The sequence below is a fragment of the Balaenoptera musculus genome, chromosome 15 (assembly GCF_009873245.2).
Source record: "Balaenoptera musculus isolate JJ_BM4_2016_0621 chromosome 15, mBalMus1.pri.v3, whole genome shotgun sequence".
Classification (NCBI taxonomy): domain Eukaryota; kingdom Metazoa; phylum Chordata; class Mammalia; order Artiodactyla; family Balaenopteridae; genus Balaenoptera; species Balaenoptera musculus.
In genome coordinates this window covers 79,648,311-79,675,024 of record NC_045799.1, presented here as the reverse complement: position 1 = coordinate 79,675,024, position 26,714 = coordinate 79,648,311, and the positions used below count along the sequence as shown (strand labels likewise).

General features: G+C 40.8%; 1 protein-coding gene across 1 annotated transcript; it reads left to right on the top strand.

Annotated features, from left to right (window-relative positions):
- YWHAG (tyrosine 3-monooxygenase/tryptophan 5-monooxygenase activation protein gamma) lies at positions 1-26,714 on the top strand. The gene is made up of 2 exons (XM_036825623.1): positions 1-301; positions 23,278-26,714. Exons 1-2 carry the CDS (start codon positions 215-217, stop codon positions 23,932-23,934), a joined length of 744 nt encoding a protein of 247 aa, XP_036681518.1. The 5' UTR covers positions 1-214; the 3' UTR covers positions 23,935-26,714.

Genomic DNA, 26,714 nt, shown 5'->3' with positions numbered 1-26,714 from the left:
GGGGTTGTCCGCCCGCGGCACGCACAGCAGCCGCAGCCACCTCGCGCCCGGTCCCTCGGTCGCAGCTCGAGCCGCAGCTTTCGCGCCGTCGCCTCAGCCGCTCGCTTCGTGGGTCGGTCCTTCCGGCACACGGGCTCCAGCCGCGCCCGCAGCCGCCCTCCGAGCCCTTCAGGCCGCCCCGGTCTCCTCGCCCGGCCCGACCCAGCCCGTGAAGATGGTGGACCGCGAGCAACTGGTGCAGAAAGCCCGGCTGGCGGAGCAGGCGGAGCGCTACGACGACATGGCCGCGGCCATGAAGAACGTGAGTTTCTCCTCCCCCCTCCCCGCCGCCTCGCCCCAGCCCCTTCGCAGACGCGGGCTTCCGCGCGGTCGACTTGGGGACTAGTCACCCGTCGCTCCTGCAGGTTGGCCGCCCCAGAGGGGGCTGGGGAGGGTCCTGAGAGCGCTGAGGACCGGGTGTGACGCGGCCTCTCCCCGAGCGTTCCTCAGGGCCGGCGGCGCTGCCGCCTCGGCCCTCCCCACGCGCCCGCGCTGGGGCGGGGTCTTGCAGGGCTGGTCTCGGGAGCGGGGTCTCTGGCCGCTGCGCCTTCGGGTCTGCTGGGGACCTGAGCAGGGGCTGTGCGCATCCTTTGTGCCCCACTTCCCCTCCTCCCAGCCTGGCCTTGTGGGGGCGGGGGACCGCATGGATGCGGTTCCTCTTTTCTCCCTGATGTCTGGGCGGCGCCTTTCCCATTCACTGAGCAGGTCTCCCGGTTTTCTAATACTCCCCCCCTCCCCAAATCTTCCCACTGCCTCTCCAGACAGATCCTTTAGGACCTCCCCGGGAAAAATGTAGGCTGTCCTGAAAACCTGGGCTCAATGGTGCAAAATCGAAACCTCCTTGCTCACGTTTTTCTTAACAAAAGGCTCCTCTTTCTGCATGCCCCAAAGCAAGCCCTCTTGCTTTTAGGAAGGGGGAACGTTTGTCTCGCTAGCGTTTTCATTGATTGTTCCCAATATGTCATCTCCATGTTTTCCTACGGCTTTCGTATTGAAAAGTGTTGGTATTGTCTTTAAAACAAAGGTGGTGAATTTAGCTGACTGGTTCAATTTGTGACATAAGCTGTTTCTTTTTTAAATATAGGCACACATCTGTCGAATTTTCTATAAGTTGAAAAAATATTCTCTGATCTGATATTGCAAACAAAGCGGTGGTGGGAGGCAGTATCAAGTCATTCCAGAAGATTCTGCATTTGTCGTATTGCAGAGAGCCTAGACTGGGTGGAGGCTGGGAGGAGTTATTTTAAAGGGGAAAAAGTCTTTTTCTTTTTTTTTTTTAATTTGTTTTGTTAGATGCATCTGAAGCTTAAAAAAAAAAAAAAACTAGCGCATCCTCAATGCTGATGAAAAGAGAATACTGATCTCCAGTTGTCGCATTTTGCAGATTCCTGCTTGTATTGCACCATTTTGTCAGTAACACTATATTCATCTAATGGGTGGTCAACCAGTTTGATATTAGAGGATGGGGGAAGTATTGAGCATTATTAAATGAAATGTAAAATTATCTAATGATTTCGGTCTCCCACTGTTTTCATATCTAACTTCCTGCCTTATGTAACAAAGGTTTTAAAACGCATCTCCAGTGTGCAGCGGATGGAGGAGTGTACCTTGCCTGTTAAACCTTTTTAATGAAGCAGTATAGGTATTACAGGTTAATTCTTGAATAACTTTACTGGTTCACAGAAGATGACAACGCTGATGCCTGTGTATTTAAGCCAGCTACATTAACAAAGAAGATTTTTATCTCATTAAGGAAGAGAATTGATTCTGAAATTTGGAGCACTGCTGTATTAATATTATTGCCACAGTTGCTGTCTTTAAAGCTCAAATGATGTAAGTTGCACTTTAGCAGATATCAGTATCTTTAGTTCACATTACTTAGACTCTTCTAATTTTTCCATATTTCTAGTTTCACCGGAAAGCGAGTGACCTCGCTCCTATATCCATAGCAACCCAGTGATGTCACACACAATGACACAGAGGCTGCAGTGCACCTAATGGGTTGGTAGGGAGTATGCAAATGGCATTTGTCCAAGGTAATGCAGAAATTAGCAGATAAGCCAGGTGGAATTGAGCATTTTATCTTCCACCGGATGAGAATTGGTCCCCCAAATAAGAATTTCATTTATCCTTAGACGTGCAAATCAGGGACGTCTAGCTGTGCCTGTTCACCTTCCTATTTGTAGTTTTCTCAAAAGTTTATAAGATACAGTCGTGTTTTTAAATATTAGTCTGACTATTAAAATTGGGCAATGAAGGAATAAAGATAGAAATTTTAAACAAGAATGTTTTATGGTCATAGTGCAGGGGTGAGCTGTATACATGGGTTTATTGCGAATTATTAACTTGGCAGGTTTTAATAAAAACCTTAAAAAAAATTATGACTTCCTACTGGAGCATTTTCAGTAAATGTTAGGGAATGAGAATCTATTACCGAACAATTTAGCTTGGGATTTGGGAAAGTTCTCTTTTGCTGTGTTTATGTTTCTGCTCCTTAACTGAGTGTGGAGGAAAAAACAGTTTATAAAATACAGCAGGCCTTTTCCAAATCTGTTTACCGTGATTTTGAGGAATTAGGCTTACCTCTGACCTGCATTTTCCTCATCTGTAAAATGGGTCAACACCTGCTTGAAAAAGTTGTGGGGATTAAATAAAAAATATAGTCGGTGCTTTAGAAAAGGTAACTATTTACAAAACTTTGTTTCTTCCTTTGTTTATAAAAATCATCTCATAAGAGAATTTGGAAAATACAGGAAGATACAAAGAAAATACTCAGTCCTACCGCTTGAGTTCTCTTCTAAGGCTGAAGTCATCCAGATGCTAGCGTGATTAAAGTTATTTGCATCTGATGAAGTTACCCTAGTAGTAAAGAGTTAGGACCTATGATAGTTGTAGGTGGGTGACCAGGATAGAGATAAAATGGTGGTGTATTCTGGAAAGGAGGAAAGAAGGAAGTTTAGTCTTTTAAGACACATGTGTAGGCTTGTATCTAAAAAGAGCAAACACCTAGATGTTTCCTACTTGTTAGACAATACTGACTTGTCCTTTGGATTTTAATAGCCTCTTGAGAAGTTAATATTCTAAGTAGGCTACTGGTACTTGCCTGGGGGCGGGGGGGGGCAGAAAAGGTTCTGGGCTACTAACTTTGTTGAAGTTACTGGGTTAAGCAGTTTAACTCAGGTGTGTTGGGAGGCATTAGTGGCAAAAGGCTATCTTAATTATATAAAAAAGTCTTCATAGTGGAATCGATATACTTAAAAAGTTTTTACCATGTTAAATATTCTGTTTTTCCTACTAGCTCTTCCAGGCTAGATCAATAGCCATTATCACTAATGGAGTAATGACACCTCTGTAGACTCTTCAGAGGTGGAGTTCTGCCAGCCATTATTATAATCAGAGTCATGTGGTTTCAGTTGTTCTCTTTGGGGTGGAAAGAATACAGATGACAGTTTGCTTTTTACGTTAACTTTCACAGTAACTGAAATGACTCTTAAGTGCCTTTTCTAATTATTTAAACAATTTCATATGTATCTTTTGGATTATATTGAGATAAAAGATGTTGCCGAATGTGCATCCTCATTACAGTTCTTTGGATTAACTGCAGACCCTGGGGAGGATTTCATCCCCTAGTACTTGGAGGAAGCCTTATTTATTTATTAAACCAAACTCTAAATTATTAAAAAGTGGAGGAAATGATTTTATTTTTATTGAGGTAAAAGTCACAACATAAACTAACCATTTTCAAGTGTACAATTCAGTAGCATTCAGTGCATTCACAATGATGTGCAGCCATCACCTCTAGAAAAAATAGGAAGATGATATTTTAAAAATGATGATGGTCTGGCTATAGCTGGCTGGATTTCAGCACATTACTGATTCAGGAATGTGTCAATAATGAAGGGCTCACAGCCAATGGTAATCAGTATCCCTTTCTCTTTGTTTTCTAACATCTGAACCTTTCAGCATAAATTGAAAAGGGGACTTATTTTGGCTAGATTTGTATTTCCATTTAAAAAGTTACAGAGCTTAAAAAAAACTATACGTTGCTCACACAAATTAATAAGAACAATTTACCTGAAATCGGAGCCAACTATTAACTATTTGGAGATTATAGGAATTTTGCTGGTGTTCTTATTATCACTCATTTTCCACCCCAAGACTGACTTTGTTAGACACACTTGCCCTGCTGTGTGCCACCGGTTCCTGCAGTGCTGAGCTATTCAAGCATGGGCTTCTCCTAAATAAGATGTTAAATACATTGTTTTGGTGTTTCTGAGGCTGCCAGGAACAACTTCTTGTCTCCAATATCACCAGTCCTAACAGTTTTATCTGGCAGGGCATCTGATTCTTTCTGTATTCCTCCCAGATTCCATGAGATGTGGAAAAAAAGAAGCAAAGACCACTTTATATGTTTAAGAGTCAAAGGGAAAAAAATCACATATAAACCATTGTCTTTTGTCTTATTTTCTAAGCTCTGTTTGTTAGAGCTTGACCAGATATTCGAGACTATAATTATAGGGAACCTATATTTGTTGTCTTTCTAGGCTATAAAGGCTACCAACATGAGCTGCCTTATGGCCTTTCCTCTCATAATCGTTTTTCTGCTGTCTTCCCCAAATTCCATTTTAGGTATTACCTATCATTTTGGTTTAGTACCAGACTATATTATCTTGCTTTAGATTGGCACTTGAAATTTTGATTTTACTAATTTATGAATTTGAGTCGTAAGAAAACAGGTACATGAAAAGTGATCAACAAAAATTCCCAAAAGAAAGCTTTAATTTTAAAATAAGTGGTTAAATTTATTTGGTTCCATGATTTTGCAGAAACAATAAAAATTTGTAAATCTTGTAAGACTTTGCATGAGTCTTTCTTTTTTCTTCCTTTTAAAAGAACTCGTGAAGTCTAAACCAAATTTTCATCAGCATATCACTTGTAAGAGTGTCCCACAGAGGTAGATTTTTCTTTACCTAAGTTGAATACTGTTAATGTGGTGCATAGCATTAGTCGCATTGTGAATAAGTAGATAGAAATGAGTGTTCTTACATATATAGATTTTTAATATGACATTTTTTAAAAATTCCAAATAAACTCATTGGTCTCACCCTTTTAATCTTTGAAGCGATACCTTATTTTTGGAGAGGTGTAAAGCCAGACTTGGTGAGTAGGACCCAGGTGTAGTGTCAGCTTTTCCCTCTTAATAATTCTGTTGCTAGAACAGGGGTGCCAGAGCTGGGGATATGACAGTGACAGCAGTGAGCAGCTGAGCGTGTAATGACGGTAGTGCGGGAGGAGTCCCTCATCCTCCCTCCCCCACCGCCGAGTATGAAGAGCAGCTGTGGGGGTGTGAGAAGTGAGAGAAGGCTAAGAGGTAACAAGAGGAAGGCTTTGAAAAATGAAGGTTTGTTTTGAAGAGAGAGATCATTTAAAACTTCTTTAGCTTTCTGAAAGGAGTTATTAATATGGCACTTAAGCTACCATATTCAAATAACCAAGATCTAGGAAACAAAGTTGCCTATGGTGCCAGTACTTTAAGGATGTAGAAATAAGCTTAAAATATTTTTGACTGAATTGTTTCAATTCAGTACCATTCAGTTCAACACAATGCTCCTTTTGTATGGGTCTAACATGAAATAGTGCATGAGGATGTCTTTGCAGCAGAAGCCCAGCATGGAGAGTCGCCATGCAAACAATCCCATACTCCCGCCAGGGCATGCTTCCATGAGGGCCTGCCTGGCATGGCTAGACCCGGTGGATAGATGTTATTTTCAAATCATACTCCACTCTTCACGTATGACTCACCTCTGGTCTTTCTAGCTACATCTGTGTAGTAAAAATAGAGACTTAAAAGTTTAGACACTAGATTTTTTGTCTAGTAGTTTGAAAATGACCCAATGCGTGAGGATAAGGAGAAATAACAAGATAGGATAAGAACAGCAGAATAGCATTCTGCAGACAAGGAAAGCTGGTGGGGACAAGTGAGTAGGGAAGAAAAATTTTAGAATATCTTGATTTTGGGATGCTCTGATCTTCTAAGGGACTCTGGTTTTTGGAAGGCTGTCATCAGTGGGACAGACCACTGATGACAAAAATGTCTGGCCTTTAGGACGCTAGACAGATGACACGTATCACCATAATAGTTCCCTATGCAGGGATATTTCCATCATGTCTTTCTACAGGGCTTTGTACCTTGCTTTTTCAACTTGATATTTCAAGGATATTTTCTTCTGTTATTAGTATTTTCAGGGGCTGAACAATCCTGTGGGTGTGTCATAATTTAATTTTTATTTAGCATTTAGGCCGTTTCCAAATTTATAAATAATATTGCCATGAATATCTTTGTGGCTAAAGCTTTCAACACAGATTGTATATTAGGACAGAGACCCAGAAGTGGAATTTTTGAAAGAGTTGCTAAGAATTTTTAAGGAACTTGAAACCATCACTAGTACTGGTGTGTATCTCAAAAGTTTTGGAAGAGGTAATTGTTTGGGTAGATACTACATACACATGGTTCAAAGTTCAAGGATACCCTATTGCCCTTTCTGCTCCAGAAAGAGAAAATGAGGTTGAAACAGGGGAAAGTTTAACTGCAAGCTTATTTGTGGCAAGCCTCTCTTCTGCTTTCTTGTGGTTGGAATGAGTACCTTTTTAAAAAATTAAAAAAAAAAAAACTAATATGGTAACTTTCAAGTATATGCAAATATGGTAACTTTCAAGTATATGCAAAAGAAAGATAATAGCATGATATAACCCCATAACCAGTTTCACCATTTGTCAGCATATTGGCCAATCTTGTATCTATATACTTTACTACTGTTCTGGTCCCCTTGGTATTTACCATCTTGCAAGGTGGCTTTTTATTGACCTAAAATTACGCCTTATTTCCTACAGATGTTCCAATTACCAGCAAGATCTCTTTATGTTCAGATTTGGCAACCTCAAAGTGTAGTTTCTTGCTTAAAGCATTTAATCCAGGTGGCAGATAATTTAATTTTTTCCTTGATTTTAAGAGGAATGTTTCTCTTCAGTTGACATCCCAGTGCTGCTTCCCATCAGCCTTTGCTCATGAGGAGGAGGAAAGGCTGGATCGGTCATGAGTGGGGAGAGGAAAGATGGTGCCGTGTCAGGTAGGTTTAGAGAAGGGTTTTATCATTACAGGACTGTTCGTTTTTACTGCCTTTTTTGGGAAGGGGACAACAAAGGCTGATATCTTTTGTCATTTCTGGCTTTTATCACCAATCCGATAGAAGTGCTAAAACCCAATTGATTTGTTGAGGGAGATGTGGATAAACAAGTTTTGCTTTTGTTCGGTTTTGTTGCTTGCCAAGCATTTTAAAAAAATCATTTTTGCCTTGAAGTCATCATGGTACTGGTTGTAGGTATGAGTAGGTAGGTAGGTAGGTAGATAGATAAGTACATACACTAGCTGTCTGGGCCCAGACACCTTGGGTTTGAAGTCCATGCTCAGAAGTATGGAGTTGACTAGTTTAATGATATCAATAATTTAGGTGAGTATACTGCCGTTTTATTTTTTTACCATTCGAAGGTCCTGCAGAAAAAGGCTAGATTTTTGGAACCGTTTATTGAGGAAGAGAAAACAACATGGTAAACTTCAGACAGCTATAGTAATGAATTGAACTTTAAAATTGCATAAAATATATTTCTATTAACATTACTTATTTAGAACTCTGTCTAGCATATAGATTCTCAAAAACAGAGTGAATTATAGCTAGTTCTTATTTTGGATTTATGGTACTCTTGCATTTTGATCACGTTTTTCTCTTCGTAATCTGGCCGGCTGTATAAATACATATATATTTTTTAATGAAGGATGATTAAGACTAGCTTTTTAGCAAGTGTTTACATCTGTTGTGAAAATCACATCAGTACTATAATTTACTAAGCTGTTATGGCACAGCATTACCCTGAAATGTTGATTAGTTAAACTACGCATCTGGACCACAGAGGAAAACCTAGTGTACTTTTTGGGTATGACTTTTTTCACATCTGTTCTATGGATTTCTGCACTGACTATAATATTTTTGGGAAGACAAGATTTTAAGTTACACACTCTCAGATTAAAATATTGCACTATAGTTGGACATTTACTGTCACTTGGGAAACATCTTTCTATACTTTTCCCATTTAATTTCACAACAGTTTTATAAAGTGATGGTCCCATTTTACAGGTGGAAATGTTTAAGTAATTTGCTTAATAAGGCTTGAGTTAAAAGTTTTTTTTTTCCTAAATCTGGGCCTCTTTTAAAAGGTTTTTTAGTTTTCAAAAAGGAGTCATAGGGCTTCCCTGGTGGCGCAGGGGTAAAGAATCTGCCTGCCAATGCAGGGGACACGGGTTCGAGCCCTGGTCTGGGAAGATGCCACATGCCGCGGAGCAACTAAGCCCACGAGCCACAACTACTGAAGCCCGCGTGACTAGAGCCCGTGCTCCACGACAAGAGAAGCCACCGCAGAGAAGCCCGCGCACTGCAATGAAGAGTAGCCCCTACTCGCCGCAACTAGAGAAAGCCCGTGTGCAGCAATGAAGACCCAGTGCAGCCAAAAATAAACAAACAAATAAATAAAATATTTTAAAAAAACAAAAAAGAGTCATAGGTGAAGTGTATACATGGATACTGGTAATCTGTTAGCTCTTGTCTCAATGATCTGTTTTCATTAATTTTAGTCAATGTTCAATTGTTTGCAGAAGCTTTGAAATTCCTTCAAACTGCTGTATATTTAATATTTTTCCATTTGGTTGTCCTTGAGAGGGTTGTTATGTAATCCAGGTTTTTAATACAGAACAAACTTCTTTAGGGCAGCCCTAAGATGAAATACTCAATATGAGTGTAATCTTTCTTTTAGAAAATATTTGGTCCCATGATTGTGGTGTGTTTTAAATACCATTTAACAAAGGAGAACTTGCAATTTTTAGTATAAGGAGGTAAGTACCATGGTTTTGCCATTGGAGTCTTAAGGAATTGCCAGGAAGTGAAAGGATGCCATTCACACTGAATGGAAGAGTATACCTCACTTGAAAGAAATGGGAGGAAGCTGTGACTTTTTTGTTCATCAAAGATAATATGGTCTTGTGTGGAATTCACAAACTGGAATGTGGAAACATGTTTTGAGGGGATTTAAGTGAAGATCAAAGGAAGAAAAGAATGTTAACTTGAATATTTTGTAGGTGTTCTAGGCAGTGGAAGAAGTGAATGGTACTGATCCAGAATTCACACAGGGAAGGTAGAGTTGTGAGGGGATTATTGAACGTCTGTGGGAACATTCCACACACAGAAGGTGAAGGTCAGCCCAGTGCTGTGGTATCAGAGGACACTGAAGTCACCCTGAGCATCAGGGGAGATTTCCTAGAGAAATGATAGCAGCGCAGTGTGGTGGGGGTGAGGGGGCGGTGTTGAGGGGAGGGGAAAGGCTGGAGGAAGGAATGTCCAGGCAGAGGGAATAGCATTGTTTAGTTGCAGAATGTACAGGGAGCAGAATCTGTTGCATGATTGAGAACAGTCACTGTTGGTTGCACTGAGAGAATGTTAGGAAATGAGTCCAGAGAGGTAAATAGGGGCAGGGGCCAGTTCATGAAGGGCCTTGTGGAGTTTGGGTTTTTTTCTTAGGCTTTGGAGAGTCATTGAAGGATTTCAGGCAGAAGAGGATCATTATCCGATTTTTGGTTTGGAGAGAACCTTGGCAGCAGTGTGGAAGTTGAAGAGGAGGACAGTGTGGCAGAGGGACAAGACTGATTAGTATTGCAGGGTCTGCTCTGAAGGTATGAGGACCAGGACATGGGCAGTGAGGGCAGATTTGAGAGAGAGAATTTGATGGCTGGAGATAGGAGGAGGAAGGAGAGATGATGGAGAAGATCAAGTCAATTGCCCTCATGCTGTGTTTGAGGAAACATTTAAGTGGCGGTAAATGGAAGCAGCATGGCTACAAGTTAATTCATGAAAAGCTCTTAAAACGGCCTGGCACAGGTTAAGCACTCAGTGTTACTTATTATTCATTAAGTAAACATTTATTTAGGAACCAGTAACGGCCAGGTTCTAGTCTCAGACCTGGAGGATATAATATCCCCTGCCCTCACAGAACTAACATTCTAGTGGGAGTCTCCTACCAGGCATAATAAGGTCACCTAGGCAAAATTGAGAGTTGAAGTCAAAATGAACCCTGGGGAATCCCACTTCAGTAGTGACTGGAATGAGGAAGAAAAGACTAAGTAGATGGTGATAGAAAACCAAGAAAGAAAGCTAACAAAGTGGACAAGAGTGTCAAGAAAGGGGGATTGGTCCGCAGTGTTAGATTCCTTACGAATTAGGAAAGGGACTTCCCTGGTGGCGCAGTGGTGAAGCATCCGGCTGCCAGTGCTTGGGACGCGGGTTCGAGTCCTGGTCCGGGAAGATCCCACAGGCCGCGGAGCAACTAAGCCCGTGCGCCACACCTACTGAGCCTGAGCTCTAGAGCCCGTGAGCCACAACTACTGAAGGCTGCATGCCTAGAGCCCATGCTCCACAACAAGAGAAGCCACCACGATGAGAAGCCCGTGCACCACAACAGAGAGTAGCCCCCGCTCGCTGCAACTAGAGAAAAGCCCGAGTGCAGCAATGAAGACTCAATGCAGCCAAAAATAAAATAAAAATTAAAAAAATTAAAATTAAAAAATAAGACGTAAGAGAACATGGGATATGTGAGGTAGGAAGACAGTTGATGACAGTGGTAATGGGGTGAGGAGTGAATGAAAGGTGAAGAAACGGTAACAAGTGTAGGCTAATTTTCAGAAACTTGATTTTGAAGGAAACAGATGTGATTAAAAGGCATCGTTTATTTTAAACCTCAACTTGGACTACATGTTAATGGGAAAGTACAGGAAAGAGAGTGACTGATGGGAATATCTTGAGAGGGAAGAAACATCTTGTTTGCATACAGGGAGGAGGCGGCAGTGGTAGGGGCAGTTGTTTGTCAAGTATAGGCCTTTGGTCACTTTCCTTTGAAGAGGCAGTAGTGAGCAAGGGTTGCCAGGCAGTGAGTGCTAAGGGCCCGGCTGAGGTTAAAAAGCCTTAATTTGTAGTGACTACAATCTAGTTTTTTTGGTCTCTCTCTCCCTTTCCCCTACCCCGCCCCATATTTTGGGTATAAGAGTAGAAAGCAGGCTGGGTGGTTCTATTGATTGAGCATTTGGGTGTTTTAGAGATGGTATAGCAGAAGGACAAGGCATAGGAATGTTGATACTAATGCGAAAATAATTGAATTTGATGGATCTTGATGAACCTTACAAGGAAGAAATAAAACCTAAAGGAAAGGGGCTGAGAAAAAAGGAGAGGGCTCAAGAGCAAGTCTAGTAGGTGGAAGTGAGGACTGGTAACATTGAAGGATAGGTAGGAGTTTGGTTTTATTAGTTTTTACTTGTTTTGGCCGTGCCGCACAGCTTGCAGGATCTCAGTTCCCCAACCAGGGATTGAACCCAGGCCACGGCAGTGAAAGCTCCAAGTCCTAACCACTAGACCACCAGGGAACTCCCCTTTTTAAAAAAATTTTTATTTAATTTTGCTTGTTTCTTTTTGCTTTATTTATTTTTAAGATTTATTTATTTATCTTGGCCACACCTCTTAGTTCCCTGACCAGTGAAATCGCCGAGTCCTAACCAGTGGGCTGCCCAGGGACTCCCAGCAGTTTGATTTTAAAGTGAATGGTTGGGGGTGGGGCCGGGGGGGATAAATTAGGAGTTTGGGATTAACGTATGCACACTACATAAAATAATCAACAAGGACCTTCTCAATATCCTGTAATAACCTGTATGGGAAGAGACTGCAGAGAATGGATACATGTGTATGTCTAACTGAGTCACTTTGCTGTACACCTGGAACTAACACAGCATTGTAAATCAACTATACTCCAATATAAAATAAAAATTTAAGAAATGAGTGGTTGTGAGTGAGGTCAAAGATGTGGTTTGGGGATAAGTTGTCAGAGTCGATGAGATAACTGTTGTTTAGAATTAATTTGAGGGAGTAGCCTTGGATAAGGAGGTAGGGCCAGAGGTCTGGATACAGGTAAACAATCCCAAAGAAAGTGAACATGACATTGATTCCAGAAGAAATTTTAGAAGCAGAGAAAAGACATGAAAGAGAAGATGATTGTGAGGGAGTCAGTATGGGCTTGTATAAGAACCTGCGTAACTAATTTTGATTTAACTAATTTTTATTTTTAAAAAATATTTATTTATTTGGTTGCACCGGGTCTTAGTTGCGGCAGGTGGGCTCCTTAGTTGAGGCTCCGGTTAACTAATTTTTAGAATAGGGTTATTTGATTGCTAGCCAAGGGAGTGCTAGAGGATAGTATATCTATTTCCTGATTTGTGAGGTTAAATGGTGAGCTGCAGAGCTTTGGCATTTGTCCTGGTTGTTGAAAAGTGAGATCAGACTGGAGCAATGGGTGGAATCTCGGCTAATGAAGTGGCCTTGTTTTTGCTTCAAGTCCTGTACCTTGACCCTAAAATTCAACTGTTCGTTACCTTTGGTGCAGGTGGCACTTAACAATAGCCATCTTAATATTCATTAAGTTTTTGTTTGTATCAAACTACCTAAAGCAAATATTTCTTGTTTATCACAGTTCTTTATCCTGGCCAGGTAGTTTGGGTCTAGACTTGCTCCTGTGGGGCCGGAAGAGCTATGAAGAGGCCAAGGCCTCTTCACATAGCCTCTCATCTCCAGGTTAACCCAGGCTTCTTTGCCTGGGGAAGGTTCCCAGCAGTGAGCCCTGATTCACAAGCACTTTTCAGGCCTTTGCTTACCTCATACTTGCTAATGCTCTGCTAGCCAAAGCAAGTCTCATGATCAAGTTCAGATTATAGAGTTGGAGAAATATATTCCAGTTCATGATGGAAGGAGCTGCGAAATCATTTAAGAGGAAGGAGAGATACACAGGGTTGGAAGGAGTTATTAGGGCCATTTATACAAACAGTCTGGGCTGGATACAGCCTATGTAGATTCATGTCACTTAAAACATTCTGAAGTGACAGTTTAGGTACTGTGGTGTGATTCACTGATGAGTGAAGTGTGCTACCTGCCCTTAAGGGCTTTAGTCCTTTTAGGAAAAAGAAAGGTATACAGTTATACTACAAGGCATTAGATATAAGCAGTATAATTGCAAGGTGAAAGTTACAGAGTAAGCAGTAGTTCTGCCTGAGGAATTTTCAGGCTTCAGGAAGTAAGTGTAGTATTTGAATTAGGGCTTAGAAGATGACATAGAGAATTTTTCTTCATAGTTCTGGAAGTGCGTTTTAGGTGGTTGGAAAAGAATGATAGAAGAGGAGTGTGTAATATGAGGAAGACTGCGAGACCTGGGTCTGGGTATTGATGACTTGCAGCAGGGTTTTTCTACCTTGGCCATATTGACATTTGGGCCAAATTATTCTTTGCTCTTTTATGTGGCTGACCTGTGCATTGTAGGATGTTCACCAGCATGCCTGGCCTCTGCCCGGTAGATAATATCTAAATAGAGCTGCTTTTAAAATGCACTGTATCATAGGTTATACAGCACTTTCAAATACACCAGCTTGTTTACCTTCTTCCCCCTGCCCCCCCACCAAAAAAAAAGCAGATCTGTGGTAAAACTAGCAGTTATAAATGTTAGTTCATTTGTGGTGAATTCAGAAAATAGCCCGGCTAAAGTGTGAAGTGTTGTATTCTAAGTAGCAGACTGAAGAGTACTGACAAAAGAGTACTGGCAAATTTGGGGGGAAAGAGTCCGGATGATGAGGGGAGTTGTATCCAGGTCATAGAAACAGTTAAGTAGAGAAGACCTAGGAGTATGAGGACTATCTGTTTGAAAAAGTGATTCTGGCCCCAAGAAATAAAATTCTTAAGGCTAGCGACTGGCAGTTTTAGGGGAGATAAACTTAGCTTTATCTTGAAGTCAGGTACTTCTGATCTTACTCTGTAAAGGTGGATTTAGGCTGAATTCTCACAGGTGTCCAAGTAGAGGGTTGGAAGACCACCCACCAGGGTCTGTAAGAGGGAGGGGAGCACTGCCTTGGTATGTGTTTGTGTGTGTGGATTGTCTGTAATTTGAGAAGTTGTTATTTGAGTATATTTCTCTCCTGCCTTTTTTCCCCATAGTGGCAGAATTGAATTGCTTCATAATGAAGAATACCCATGGTAGGGAATGTAAAATTCTTATCCCTTTTCAAGTTTGCTTAACTATATCTGAGCAATAAAGATAACGCTTTCGTTCTCATTTTTGGCGAGGCTATTGAGAAATGTTAAGCTACGTCAAACTACATAGTTTATTTGAAGGCACAAGAGGAGGATTAAATAAGAGGTAGAGGTTCATGCTCTATTATGGTGGGTTTTCTTTGTAAGAGCCCACATGTTATGAAGCATGAAGTATTTGGAATTCTGAACTTGTCAAACAAATAAGCTAATTAATTATTGACGTGTGAAAGTGCTATATAGACTGGCATAGTGCAGCAGTTTTATCTTTATAGCTTTATTGAGATATAGTTCACATACCATACAATTCACTCATTTGAAGTGTACAGTTCACTGGTTTTTAGTGTGTTCAGAGTTGTGTAACCATCACTAGTATCTAAATACAGGACATTGTCACCTCCCTAGAAGAAACCCTGTACCCATTAGCAAGCAGTCACTGCCCTCTGACCTGCCTCCCCTCCCCCCCCCACACACACACGAAAAGAGCTCTAAGCAACCACTAATCTATTTTCTGTTTTTACAGATTTGCCTGCTTGGGACATATGTAACTGGAATCATAATATATGGTCATTGGTGATAGGCTTCTTTCACTAGCCTAATATTTTCATTATCATCCATGTGGTACCATGTATCAGTACTTCATTCCTTTTTATGCCTGAATAATATTCCATTGTATGGATAATGCTACATTTAATTTACCTTTTAATCTGTTGACACTTGGGTTGTTTCCACTTTTTGGCTGTTTTAACTAATGCTGCTGGGAACATTTGTGTGCAAGTTTTTGTGTGGATCTTATGTTTTCATTTCTTTTGTATATACCTAGGAGTGGAATTGCTGAGTCATGTGGTAACTCAGCATTTTGAGGAACATTGTCCTGCAGTTCTTAACCTGGAGAAATAGACGTGTGGATCCCATGCAATACTGAATCTTTGAGGGTTAGGGCTGCTAAGGAGAGTGTTTTACAAAAAGCTCCTCCTTGGTTAAGAACCAGTCATAATAGTGGAAAGCATATGGGATTTTGAGCCATGAGATTTGCATTCCATTCTTTGGCTCTGAGCCTTAATTTTCTAAACTTTAAAATGGAAATAACAATACTGAATCATAAAGGGTTATATGGAGGGCCAAGGAGGAATTATAATTTTAGTGAAGAGCTCATTTTTGATACTACAAAAGTTATTTAGAAAAATACGGAATAGATGAATACTTCTTAACATGATAGAAGTATCTTTTAAACAAAGAGTTGGTATTTAAGAATGAAACACTGGACGTATTCCATTAAATTCAAAATGAAACAAAGATGCACATTATAAGCATTACTAATATTGTCCTTGTCCTTGCAGTAGATGTGATACAGTATAAGAAATCTAACCACGGGAAAGGACAATATTTGGAAACCATAAAATTAAGTAGGGAATAAACTGGAAAAATATTAGAATTAGTAATTAGTTCAATGAAACAGGGCTGAAATCTATAGTGTGAATTTTATATATCAGCCCTGATCTGTATAAAGATATAATGAAAGATTTTTATGCAACTAAGTTTTGTTTTTTAAGGTATTCTTGGTAGAAGTGAGGTGGTGAGCACAAAGCAGCAGATGTGGGTTTGAGTTATTTACATCAGTAAACTTGTTTACATAAAACTGCTGGCTTTGAGCTTTTTTTGAAAACTTGGTTTTCATAATTGACTTTGAACTTTAATTGTGGATGTGATTAACTGGGTAAATTATGGAGAGGGTTTGTTTGAATAGGTACTACTGGTAACAGGTCAAACTTCAACCTCCTCAACCTTGACTGCCTCCCAGCCACTCTGTTTTCAGACCCTTCTAGAAATACAGTGAGAGCATAGAAATTCCTTTTTAATGGCTACCTAGAATTCTGTTGTATGGATGTATCATAATATAGCCAGACTTCCATCGAGGACCATTTAGGTGGTTCCAGACTTTAGCTGCTACAAATGATGGCGGTGAATCAGTTTCTAGAAGTGGAATGGCAGAGGCAGAAGTTTTCTTAGTATTTGTCATTTTGATAGCTGTTCCCAATTGCCCTCCATAAAGTTTGTACTAATTTATGGTTTCCAACAATGGATGAGAATGCCTGTTTATCCACAGTATCAGCCTTCACAGTGAGTCATCAAAGTTTAAGTTTTGCCAGTCTGATTGGAGAAAAATTAGCATTTATAAAATGAATGAATTTGAGTACTCTACTTATATTTTCCTTTTTTTTTTTTTCAATTGTCCATTCCTTTTGCTCACTTTTCTATTACTGATTGGTCTTAAATTCCTTTTAGGAAGGTTTTTTTGTTTTTGTTTTTGTTTTTTTGGCTGCGCCGCTGTGAGGCTTGTGGGATCTTAGTTCCCCAACCAGGGATCAAACCTGGACCCTTGGCAGTGAAAGCACGGAGTTCTGACCAGTGGACCTCCAGGGAATTCCCTGCAATAGCATGTCTTAAAGTACATCTTTTTTTATTGGAGTTCAGTTAATTTACAATGTTGTGTTAGTTTCAAGTGTACAGCAAAGTGATTCAATTACACATATATTTTTTCAGATTCTTTTCCATTATAGGTTATTACAAGATATTGAGTATAGTTCCCTGTGCTATACAGTACGTCCTTGTTGTAGAAAAGTACATATCTTAATTAAAAAGTACTTCATTGCTAAAAATTGCTAGTCTGACAACACAGGGTTGCCACAGACCTTCAGCTTGTAAAAAACTGCAGTATCTGTGAAGCGCAGTAAAACAAGGTACAGCCTCTATTAGAAACTAGCCCTTTCTCTGTGACATGTTGCAAGGTTTACATCATCAGAGACTCAGGATGGGAGAAAGAGCCCAGGATTTGAAACCAGAGCACCCGAGTTTGTGTCCCTGTCCTGCTGTGTGATTTTTGGGAAAAAGTCTATTGATTTCTCTGCATCACACCTGTAAAGTACAATGTCCACCTTGTTAGGGTAGTTGTGAAAAGAACATAGGATTTGGTGGCTGTCAGAAAAGCCCAGGTTCTCAGGAAGCTCTCCTCTCATCGATGAGACCTTGAGCTTGGCCCTGAATATGCCATGGAAGTTTCATGATTCTTCTAGGATGTTCCTCTTCCTGGAATGTTTCCCTTCAGCACAGTTTTTATCCAGGGTCATTGCTGCTGGCTTTTATTTATTTATTTTAAGTTGGTGAATTTTTGTGTAGCTTTTTTTCTTTTTTTTAAATTTATTTATTTTTGGCTTCATTGGGTCTTTGTTGCTGCGCGTGGGCTTTCTCTAGTTGTGGAGAGCAGGAGCTGTCCTTCGTTGCAGTGCGCGGGCTTCTCTTTGCCGTGGCTTCTCTTGTTGCAGAGCACGGGCTCTAGGCGTGGGGCCTTCAGTAGTTGTGGCACGAGGGCTCAGTAGTTGTGATTCGCGGGCTCTAGAGCGCAGGCTCAGTAGTTGTGGCACACGGGCTTAGTTGCTCTGCGGCATGTGGGATCTTCCCGGACCAGGGCTTGAACCCGTGTCCCCTGTATTGGCAGGCGGATTCTTAACCACTGCGCCACCAGGGAAGTCCTGCTGGTGTCTTTTAAAAGCCCAGCTGATGAGCTTTCCAGGCAGAGTTTGAATATGTGTTGAGGGTCCCCAAGACTTAGCCCCATGTTCAGTGATCTGCCAGGACTCAGCATATAGCTGTGCTCTTGGCTATGATTTATTACAGTGAAAGGATGCAAAGCTAAATCAGCAGAGGGAAAAGGTGCTTGGGGCGAAGATCAGAGTAAATCAGGTGCAAGTTTTCCAGAGTCTTCTCTCAGGGGACTCACACAGATTGTGTGTGTGAAATGTCTGCTGGGAATCTCATTAGAGACTCAGTACCCAAGGGTTTTTTTGTTTTGTTTTGTTTTTTTGATGTTTAAAATGTTTATTGGTATTTTTTAAAATAGATCTTTATTGGAGTATAATTGCTTCACACTACTGTGTTAGTTTCTGTTGTACAACAAAGTGAGTCAGCCATATGCATACGTGTATCCCCATACCCCTTCCCTCTTGAGCTTCCCTCCCACCCTCCCTATCCCACTGCCATCCATTGAGGGATGCTCACAAAGGCACTTTCTGCCTAGCACATACCAAATCAAGACTCCTAGAAGGAAAACAGGTGTGTTTAGCATAAACCACATTGTTCGGACAAACATTTTAGGGACAGTGAGCCATTCTTAATTGGGGATGGTGGGAACCCTTCCAAAATCTTAGTTCTCAGATGCTAGCCAAGGGTCAACTTTGCAAGCAGACCTTTCTAAAGATAGCAGTCTCAAGGCTGTTGTGTTAACTCTTTTTTTGTACAGACTGTACTTCAAGTTTAAGGCATTTTGCCCACATATGCAAGACATGACTTCAGATTATTTTCAAAAATTTTGATTTGAGATTTAGCAGGTCGTCTCTAGAATACATGACTGATTATATGCAAGCAGAACAGTGTCACATTTACTTGCAGTGGGTTATTCTGCTGCCTGCACAGTATATAGATAACTGTCCATTACGTGGACACTGATACTCATTTTGCACCTTGTCACGTTTTTCTTTTTGGTGTAGGGTGTTCATATATAGCAGTCACTGCATTTACCCTTTTTATGGCCTCTTGGCCCTTTCAGGTGATAGCACTCCTAGGACCGAAAATGCTTGATGGGACCGAATGTTATACCTGGTGTCTGCTAACTCATTTTTTTAATAGACTATTTTTTAGAGCAGTTTTAGGTTCACGGAGGAAAGCACAGAGGTCCCGTACGCTCCCTGCCCCTCCCCCCACGCACAGCCTCCCCACCGTCAGCATCCCAGCGTAGTATGCTTGTTACCATCGATGGACCTACACTGACTCACCGTTAGTATTCAAGTCCGTAGTTTACATTGGGGTTTAGTCTTGGTATCGTACATTCTGTGCATTTTTACAAGTGTGTAATGACATGTATCCACCATTAGAGTATTGTACAGAATAGTTTCACTGCCCTAAGAATCCTTTTTTCTGCCTGTTCATCCCTCCTATCTTATTTTTTGGATGTGAACAGAATGTAAGTTTGTTCTTTGTGGAGATTTTCAGCTTTCCTTAAGTCAAGGCGTCTTACCATCATAAGTTATTGTACAAGATTCTGCTTGATAGAAATACATTTTAAGTAAAGTAAGCTTAATTCAAGTTTCATTTAAGGAGTTTAAACATTTGAAGTTGCATTCATTACAATTTAAGGTTCTCGATAGGTAAGTTGAAGAATTGTGAATGACTTGGTGCTCCAAGACCACACAGGGTCAGAAAGTCATCTAAATAGCTTTCCAAGAATCTCAAGGGTTGCTCATCTTAGGTAGAGAAGATTTGTCTCCTCATCAACTCTTAGGGGAGGACAGTTGATAACTAATTAATATCTGATGCCTTAGCAGCTGGGATTTGGGGAGTTTTATTTCTTAAACTGTTGGTGAGAATAACAGATTTTTCTAACCTTTTTGCTAACAGCTCTCTCTAACTCACTGAAAGAAATTTGAACTTGAGCTAGTATCATAGGAGTTGAGAACAGAAACCTTAATTTTATTTTTAACCAGAACATAAAACTGGAGAATTTGCAAACTGTCCACATTTTCCAGTAGCCATGACAGTAAATTTTGGGGACCATATATACAAGTATTGCATTCTTAGAAACAGTTCAGTGACTGTTTCGAAAGACATTACCTTGCTTCCCAAATGATACATATCTCACATCTTCCTACACTGAATAGGCATTCTATCTTGGTTAAACCTTTTTTGAACGCTATGTGGATACTTTTTTTTTACCTTTTAAAAAAATTATCTTGACTTTTGAAACTAGTATGGTTGGGATCTCTATTTTATTTTAATGTAAAAATCACAGATTATCTCTCATACAAGTCATTTTGATCTTAAGCATTTTTTAAAAAATTCTGATTTAAGGTTTTTAGAGAAATCTTAGTTCCTTTGAGCAGACTTTTTTTTTTTTTTAGAGTTAAAGGTTTCCCCTCTAACATAGTTTTTCAGTGGCAGAGAACATCTGGGTATGTCCCAAATGTGGTTGAGTTACTGTATCTAAAGGTGATGTTGGCATTTCATAATCTCCATGTTCCAGTTTGTCTGAGGCAAATGGCTACCTTTGGGCTCTTTAGCCCAACTTTTGCAGCAGGAGGAGACCTAACGGTATAGAGTACTGGTGAGGTAATTTGAGCTTTAAATAGTTGCTGGCTCTTGAAATAAGGATAGCATGATTTAGGGGAAAGGCCAGAACCCGATCTCAGTGGCCTTAGGCACCGCGGCTTCTTGCATTGGCGACAGTTATCAGGTTACTCTAGAGGCGGCTAGTCTTCAGTATCTGCACATTCAGTGAATATGGGCTGGTGTCCTATGGTATGCGGGCCTCAGGCCTACAGAGGCCTCTCAGTCTGTTTGAAAGCCAGTCTGGGGAGTTATTCCAGGCTATATGATATTAAAGTTTATGGAAAGGAAGTGATGTAAGGGAGCTAAGGACTAGAGAATAGCATGAAATGGAGAAGAGATACTTGATACAGTATCTCTTATACATTAGTAGCATTGAGCAGAAGATAAACTAGATGATGTGAGAAATACAGAGGCCTCCTATGGCGAGAATTAAAGTGAAGAGACGTTATTCAAGGTGTTCTCAAAAGTAATTGCTCAAGGGAATTTCCTGGCGGTCCAGTGGTTAGGACTCCGGGCTTTCACTGCCGAGGGCGCGGGTTCAGTCCCTGGTCAGGGAACTAAGATCCCGCAGGCACATGACTTGGCCAAATAAAAAAAGTAAATGCTCACATCTCTATAGCTCACATCTCTATAGCACTTTACTGTGTTGGGAGCACTTTATCGTTCATCTGATACACCCTTATAATCTTATGAAGGAGGTAGAAATCTGTATGCAAACTGAGGCCCAGACAGATGAAATGGCTTGTCCCCAAGGTCACTTAGTAAATGGCGGGACTGGAAAGCCCCAGTCTTCTGGGTTATTTGCGTATACGTCAGAAATTGACAGGAGTGACAGTGGCTGAGGGCTGGGAATAGTTTCTCCAAAGTCCAGAATATATGGAAAATTGGATGTGAGATGATAAGCCTCCTATTCAGGGGAAGCAGTGTTTCCACGGTGGCAGGGCGGGGGGTGGCTCTCAGAGAGTAGAAAGCACCTCTGTGCTGGTTTCCTTCTTCTCTGAAGTCCAGTAGAACCAAAGCCCTGTTCCCCCACTCTGCATCTGTTTCCCCTAGGCCACCTCTGGCAGAGCTACTGTTGCTGTCTAGTGTTAGAGTGGAGAATCAGTAATGCATAGTAAGAGGTTAGCATAAGAAAAACCACTCAAAAACTTAGGAATATGAGTGTGTGTTATTTGCTGGATGTTGTGAGAATTAGTAAGCAAAGCATATGAACTAATATGTATGGTTTACATTCTGATTTGATTGTATCTGAGAGGAACTATTTTAATTACACAACCAGTTTCCTTAAGTATAATCGTCTCCCACCCCGACCTCTTCCTTGATAAAAGAGGAATACATACCAAATGTAAACGATCCATACACAGGTAAGTCTCTTGGAATCCCAGCCCTTCCTCCCCCAGATACTTTAGCTTATCTTTTTGGATTCTATCCCAGTACCTTGCACATCTCTGAGTAATATAATGTTACATGGATGCTGTGGTTGATCTACACAGGGAACAGAGAGTAGCCAGTTTAACTGGGGGTGGGAGGAGTAGAGCTGGGCAAGATTGCATAGAAGCCATGAGTATAACTTGGTTCTTGACAGTTGTCTAAGTATTTTCCAGGCAGGAGCACTGGTAATTGTTCTAGGCAGAGGCAGAAGAACAAAGGGCAGAAGTATGAAGGTTTTTGCAATTAACATGTTACCACTGGAGCCGCAGGTACATGAGAGAATGAGGCGAGGAAAGCATCTAGTCTGTTGTAAGTCATAGGAAAGAGCTCATGATCTGGGGTTTCTGATAATGCCGTTGACTTAGTATGTACCAGTTGAGATACGATAGTTAACCAGACAAATAAAAATGTGACCTCAGAATAGGAAAAAAGTAAGGGCTCAATCACTCCTTCTTGTAAAATTTTGTTTCGTATGGTTGTCAGACACTTAGAGGTGTATGGCTCTGACATCACAGAAATCAGGTAATATAAATTAAATAGTTTTAGTCACTTGATTTAATTTCTTTATTATATGCAGTTGTTTGGTAGTCATAAAAATACATAACATTGGTGTGCCGTTGCTTTAGTGTCCTCAAGGCTCTTAGTGTTTCGGATGATGAAAACCTGCACAATTGAAAGAAGCATTAATTCCTGTTGGCCACCTCAGCTCAGAAGTGCTTTTTTGCTCACCTCTCCATCTTATTGCTGTTGTATTCAGACACTACAAACACATTCCCCAAGTTGCTAATATGTCAGTGATCAGAGTCAATCCCGTGCCCCCAGTTTTGACTTCCTTTCTGGCGTTCGTAATTTATGTTATTTTAACATAAGAAAAACTTCTTTGTTTCTCAAAAGTCAACTTGAAGTTGACTGACTATGTTCTCACCCGGTAGGCAAGATACTCTCACCCAAAATGGATGGGACTGACGTTTGGTAGACAGGGCAAGGTTAGGAAGAAGCTGTCATTCTTTTTTCTTAAAAAGAACTGATGAGATATATAAGCCATCTATACTTAAAATCCTTAGGATTGGTATGTACGTAATGTTGCATGAGAGACCTGTTGACCTTTTGTAATTTAGATCAAATTTTGACTCTACATCTAAGAGTTAGACTTGATAGTTCTTTCCTGGAACAGCTGTGTGATAATAAGCCTATGTGTCCTTCTCTAGGGAGAAAGCAGGGGTTCAGGCACCATTGAGCCAGTTGCAGTTTTTTCCCGTCTTTGTTGCTCCTTCCCTCTCCATCCCTCTTCCATATACCCACACAGCCTAACTTCTGTTTGTTGATTACTTTAATCAACTGGTAGATCTCTTTGTGTTTTAGTAGCATAAAGATATGATTAACCCAACTGACATCATCTGTACCATAACAGCTCTTTATCTTTCCTCCTTAATAGGTGACAGAGCTGAATGAGCCACTGTCCAATGAAGAAAGAAACCTTCTCTCTGTGGCCTACAAGAATGTGGTTGGGGCACGCCGTTCTTCCTGGAGGGTCATTAGTAGCATTGAGCAGAAGACATCTGCAGATGGTAATGAGAAGAAGATAGAGATGGTCCGTGCTTACCGTGAAAAAATAGAGAAGGAGTTGGAGGCCGTATGTCAGGATGTGCTGAGCCTGCTGGATAACTACCTGATCAAGAATTGCAGTGAGACCCAGTATGAGAGCAAAGTGTTTTACCTGAAGATGAAAGGGGACTATTACCGCTACCTGGCCGAAGTCGCCACTGGAGAGAAGAGGGCGACCGTCGTGGAGTCATCTGAGAAGGCCTACAGCGAAGCCCATGAGATTAGCAAGGAGCACATGCAGCCCACTCACCCCATTAGATTAGGCCTGGCCCTTAACTACTCCGTTTTCTACTATGAGATCCAGAACGCCCCAGAGCAAGCCTGCCACTTGGCCAAGACCGCTTTTGATGACGCCATTGCCGAGCTCGACACTCTCAACGAGGACTCCTACAAGGACTCCACGCTCATCATGCAGCTCCTCCGCGACAACCTCACGCTCTGGACAAGCGATCAGCAAGACGACGACGGTGGAGAAGGCAACAATTAAGGCCCCCAGCTGGACTGGCAGCGCACGCTGATGCTACTACCGCAGTCTTTATTTTTCCATGAGTTGGGGTCGGGTGGGGGAGGGAAAAGGGAGCGATGACCTTCCTAGGAGAAACCCACGACCTGTCCTGTCTTTGATCGCCTCTTTGACATTTTTGCCAAAATACCACTAGTGGAAAGTCAGGCTAGCTGTGCTGGTATTGGGATAGCAGCCTCACGCTGGCATATGGACTGTTCTGTAGATTAATGCAAGTGGAGCTGTCCTTAATTTAACTTATTGCTAGAAAATAGGGTTTTAAGATGAAAAGAAAACTTAAACGGAATAGCCCTCATTCAGTAAGTTCTGTGGTTCCAGTAAGGATTTTTATGTACATATGCTCTTGTCTTTTAAGTTCTGGGTACTTCCTAGCTCATCTGTTTCAGCTGTGCATTTTGTTTTTCAGGGTGTACTCTACCAGACATGGAATAGTTAAAATCCCAAGCTGATAGACTTAGAACATAAGGTATATTTATCCTTGTGGTTTAGGCCTTGCCAGTTTTCAGAAGTTCCTGATTAGTTGACAGTATTAACACTAAATTGCAGTTTACAGTATTTCTACATTACAGCCATATGTGACATCAAGCCATTGATTGTGTGTTTTTCTTATTTTGGCTTTTACATCCTTATTCAGCCTCATCCAGGTTGGTTTTGCTGTTATCTATCTCCTAGGCCAAAAGGCTTGCCTGAGGAGAATCAGAGCTACTTTAGGTTTTGTTTAATAGGTGCTTGGCAGATGGCTGTGGGATTTTTTGTCCTCCTTTCTTCTTAACTTAAATCCACCACAAAAATGATTAATCACTTTAATAGAAACGTTAAACACCACAAAAATAGAGAAAATTCAGGTCTGTATGTCATTTATTGTGCTGATATTTCCAGAGAAATCCTGATTTTTTTCAGCTGCCATAGCTCCTTCCTCAGGGACTGCACTGCTGTCTCACTCCTCACTTGAGTCTTCCCTACTGTACCTTGTGCCCAGGGCATGCACTCGGGTGGGTTGAAAAGCTGTTGGGTTGTAGAAGTTGGCGGTCGTTTTGAGAAAGTTTGTGGTGCAGTGTGTGAAAATTCAGGTGCTAGGAGCTTACTGGTAGAAAAATCCTAAAGGAAGAGCTCTATTCATAAACATTCTGTCCAATTTCGGGAGCCTCGTGTGTCAGTTTTTCCTCCCTAAAAACAATCCTTCCCCAAATAATCGTTGTAGGAAAATAAACTAAAATAATTATCAGATAATAAATACTTAACTCCTATTTGACCAAAACTTTTTAATGTATTTTTTTCCTTTTTAATGAAAGCATAGAAGTTGGAAATTGATTTGTGCCATCTGTACACGTTTTAGAATTGAAGGAAACCACGATGCTATTTCCACAAGTTTGTTTCAGTTAGCCTTAGGTCCTTGGTTCTCATTTTGGATAAGTCTTAACACACGACCTGTTGCATGTGATTTCAGCCTTTTTTATAAGGTCAGTAACAGCGTGAACTGCTGAGATAGGTAATGACACCAGACTTGTTTGTTTCTTTGTTTTATTTAGGCAGGGAGAGGAATGAGTAGTAATTGAGGAAAACCTGACAGTTGCTTTTGCTAAAACCAGAATGGAGCTTCCAGTTGTGAAATGCACGTGTTGACCAGGATCCGGGTGGCAGTGAGGGTAGCAGAGTGTGACGATGCTCTGTAATGTGGCACAGTTACCCAGCATGACTTTCCTTCGAAGGCCCCTCCATACGCTAGAGCGGAAGTCCCAACTAACCAAACCTGCCAGGAGAACTAACAGAAGAGAGCTTCATAGCTTCTGTGCCCTAACAGGGGCCTAAGGTCAATGCCACGGATGGGAACAGATTTGCGGGGGCGGGGGGGGCGGGGGTAGGTGGGGTTTTCCTTAATTTATCTTCATGTCCAGTGAGCAGTGTTGTGTCCTTCCTTGTAGCATTTGGAAATGATTTACTGGAATTACAAAACCTATTTTTCATTTAAATTTCAGCTTTGGCTCTGGCTGCTTTTTAGAATAATGCAAGGTAAAACCATATCTGAGGGCTAAAAATGAAGGAGGGAATGGAAGACTTGATATTTAAGCAGCTTGAATGGTTTATTTTCTTTTCTTTATTTTTAAAGAAATGCACTTGCCTATGATGCTGTCTCTCCAGTGAAATGATTACTCCTCCATTACTCTATTGATACAATATTGTGCATGCTAGTGTTGTATTTCTATACAGTAGCTTGAAATTTATTAACTTATACTGTAGGTGTTATGTATTCCTATGACAAAAAAAAATTAAGTCTTCAAATTTTTTAAAGTTTTTTTAATTTAATTTTTCCTTTTGGGGGTAAAGTTTGCTCTACCAAATAGTGATCGTAACAAATTGATCTGTTTTGGATGTTGCTATAGTGACATGCAGTTATATATTTTGTTTTTAAGGGTGGGGGGGGAAGCAAAAGAAACACCAGTGTTAGCTTAATCTTAATGTCTGGTGTTTGTCATGGTGAAATTATAATTATTACAGTGTAGGAGAACAACGAATATGTTCTCTGAATGAGCCTTTGTGCTTTTTGTCATGTTATGCAGTGAACTATTTTTAAGGTCTAATCAGTGATTATTTTTCCAACTCCGTGTTTCTCTAAGGAATTATTTCACACACGGACCATTCTTAGCAGTTTTCCTCAGTGATGGAATATCATGAATGTGAGTCATTATGTAGCTGTCGTACATTGAGCAAATAAACTTACAGATCTGATGTCAGTGCTAGTTTTA

What these genes read in the sequence shown, in the direction of transcription:
- YWHAG (XM_036825623.1), top strand. Translation starts at nt 215, where the DNA reads ATGGTGGACCGCGAGCAACTGGTGCAGAAAGCCCGGCTGGCGGAGCAG. An exon ending in TGGCCGCGGCCATGAAGAAC is followed by an intron (nt 302 to 23,277) that starts GTGAGTTTCTCC and finishes CCTCCTTAATAG; the next exon opens with GTGACAGAGCTGAATGAGCC.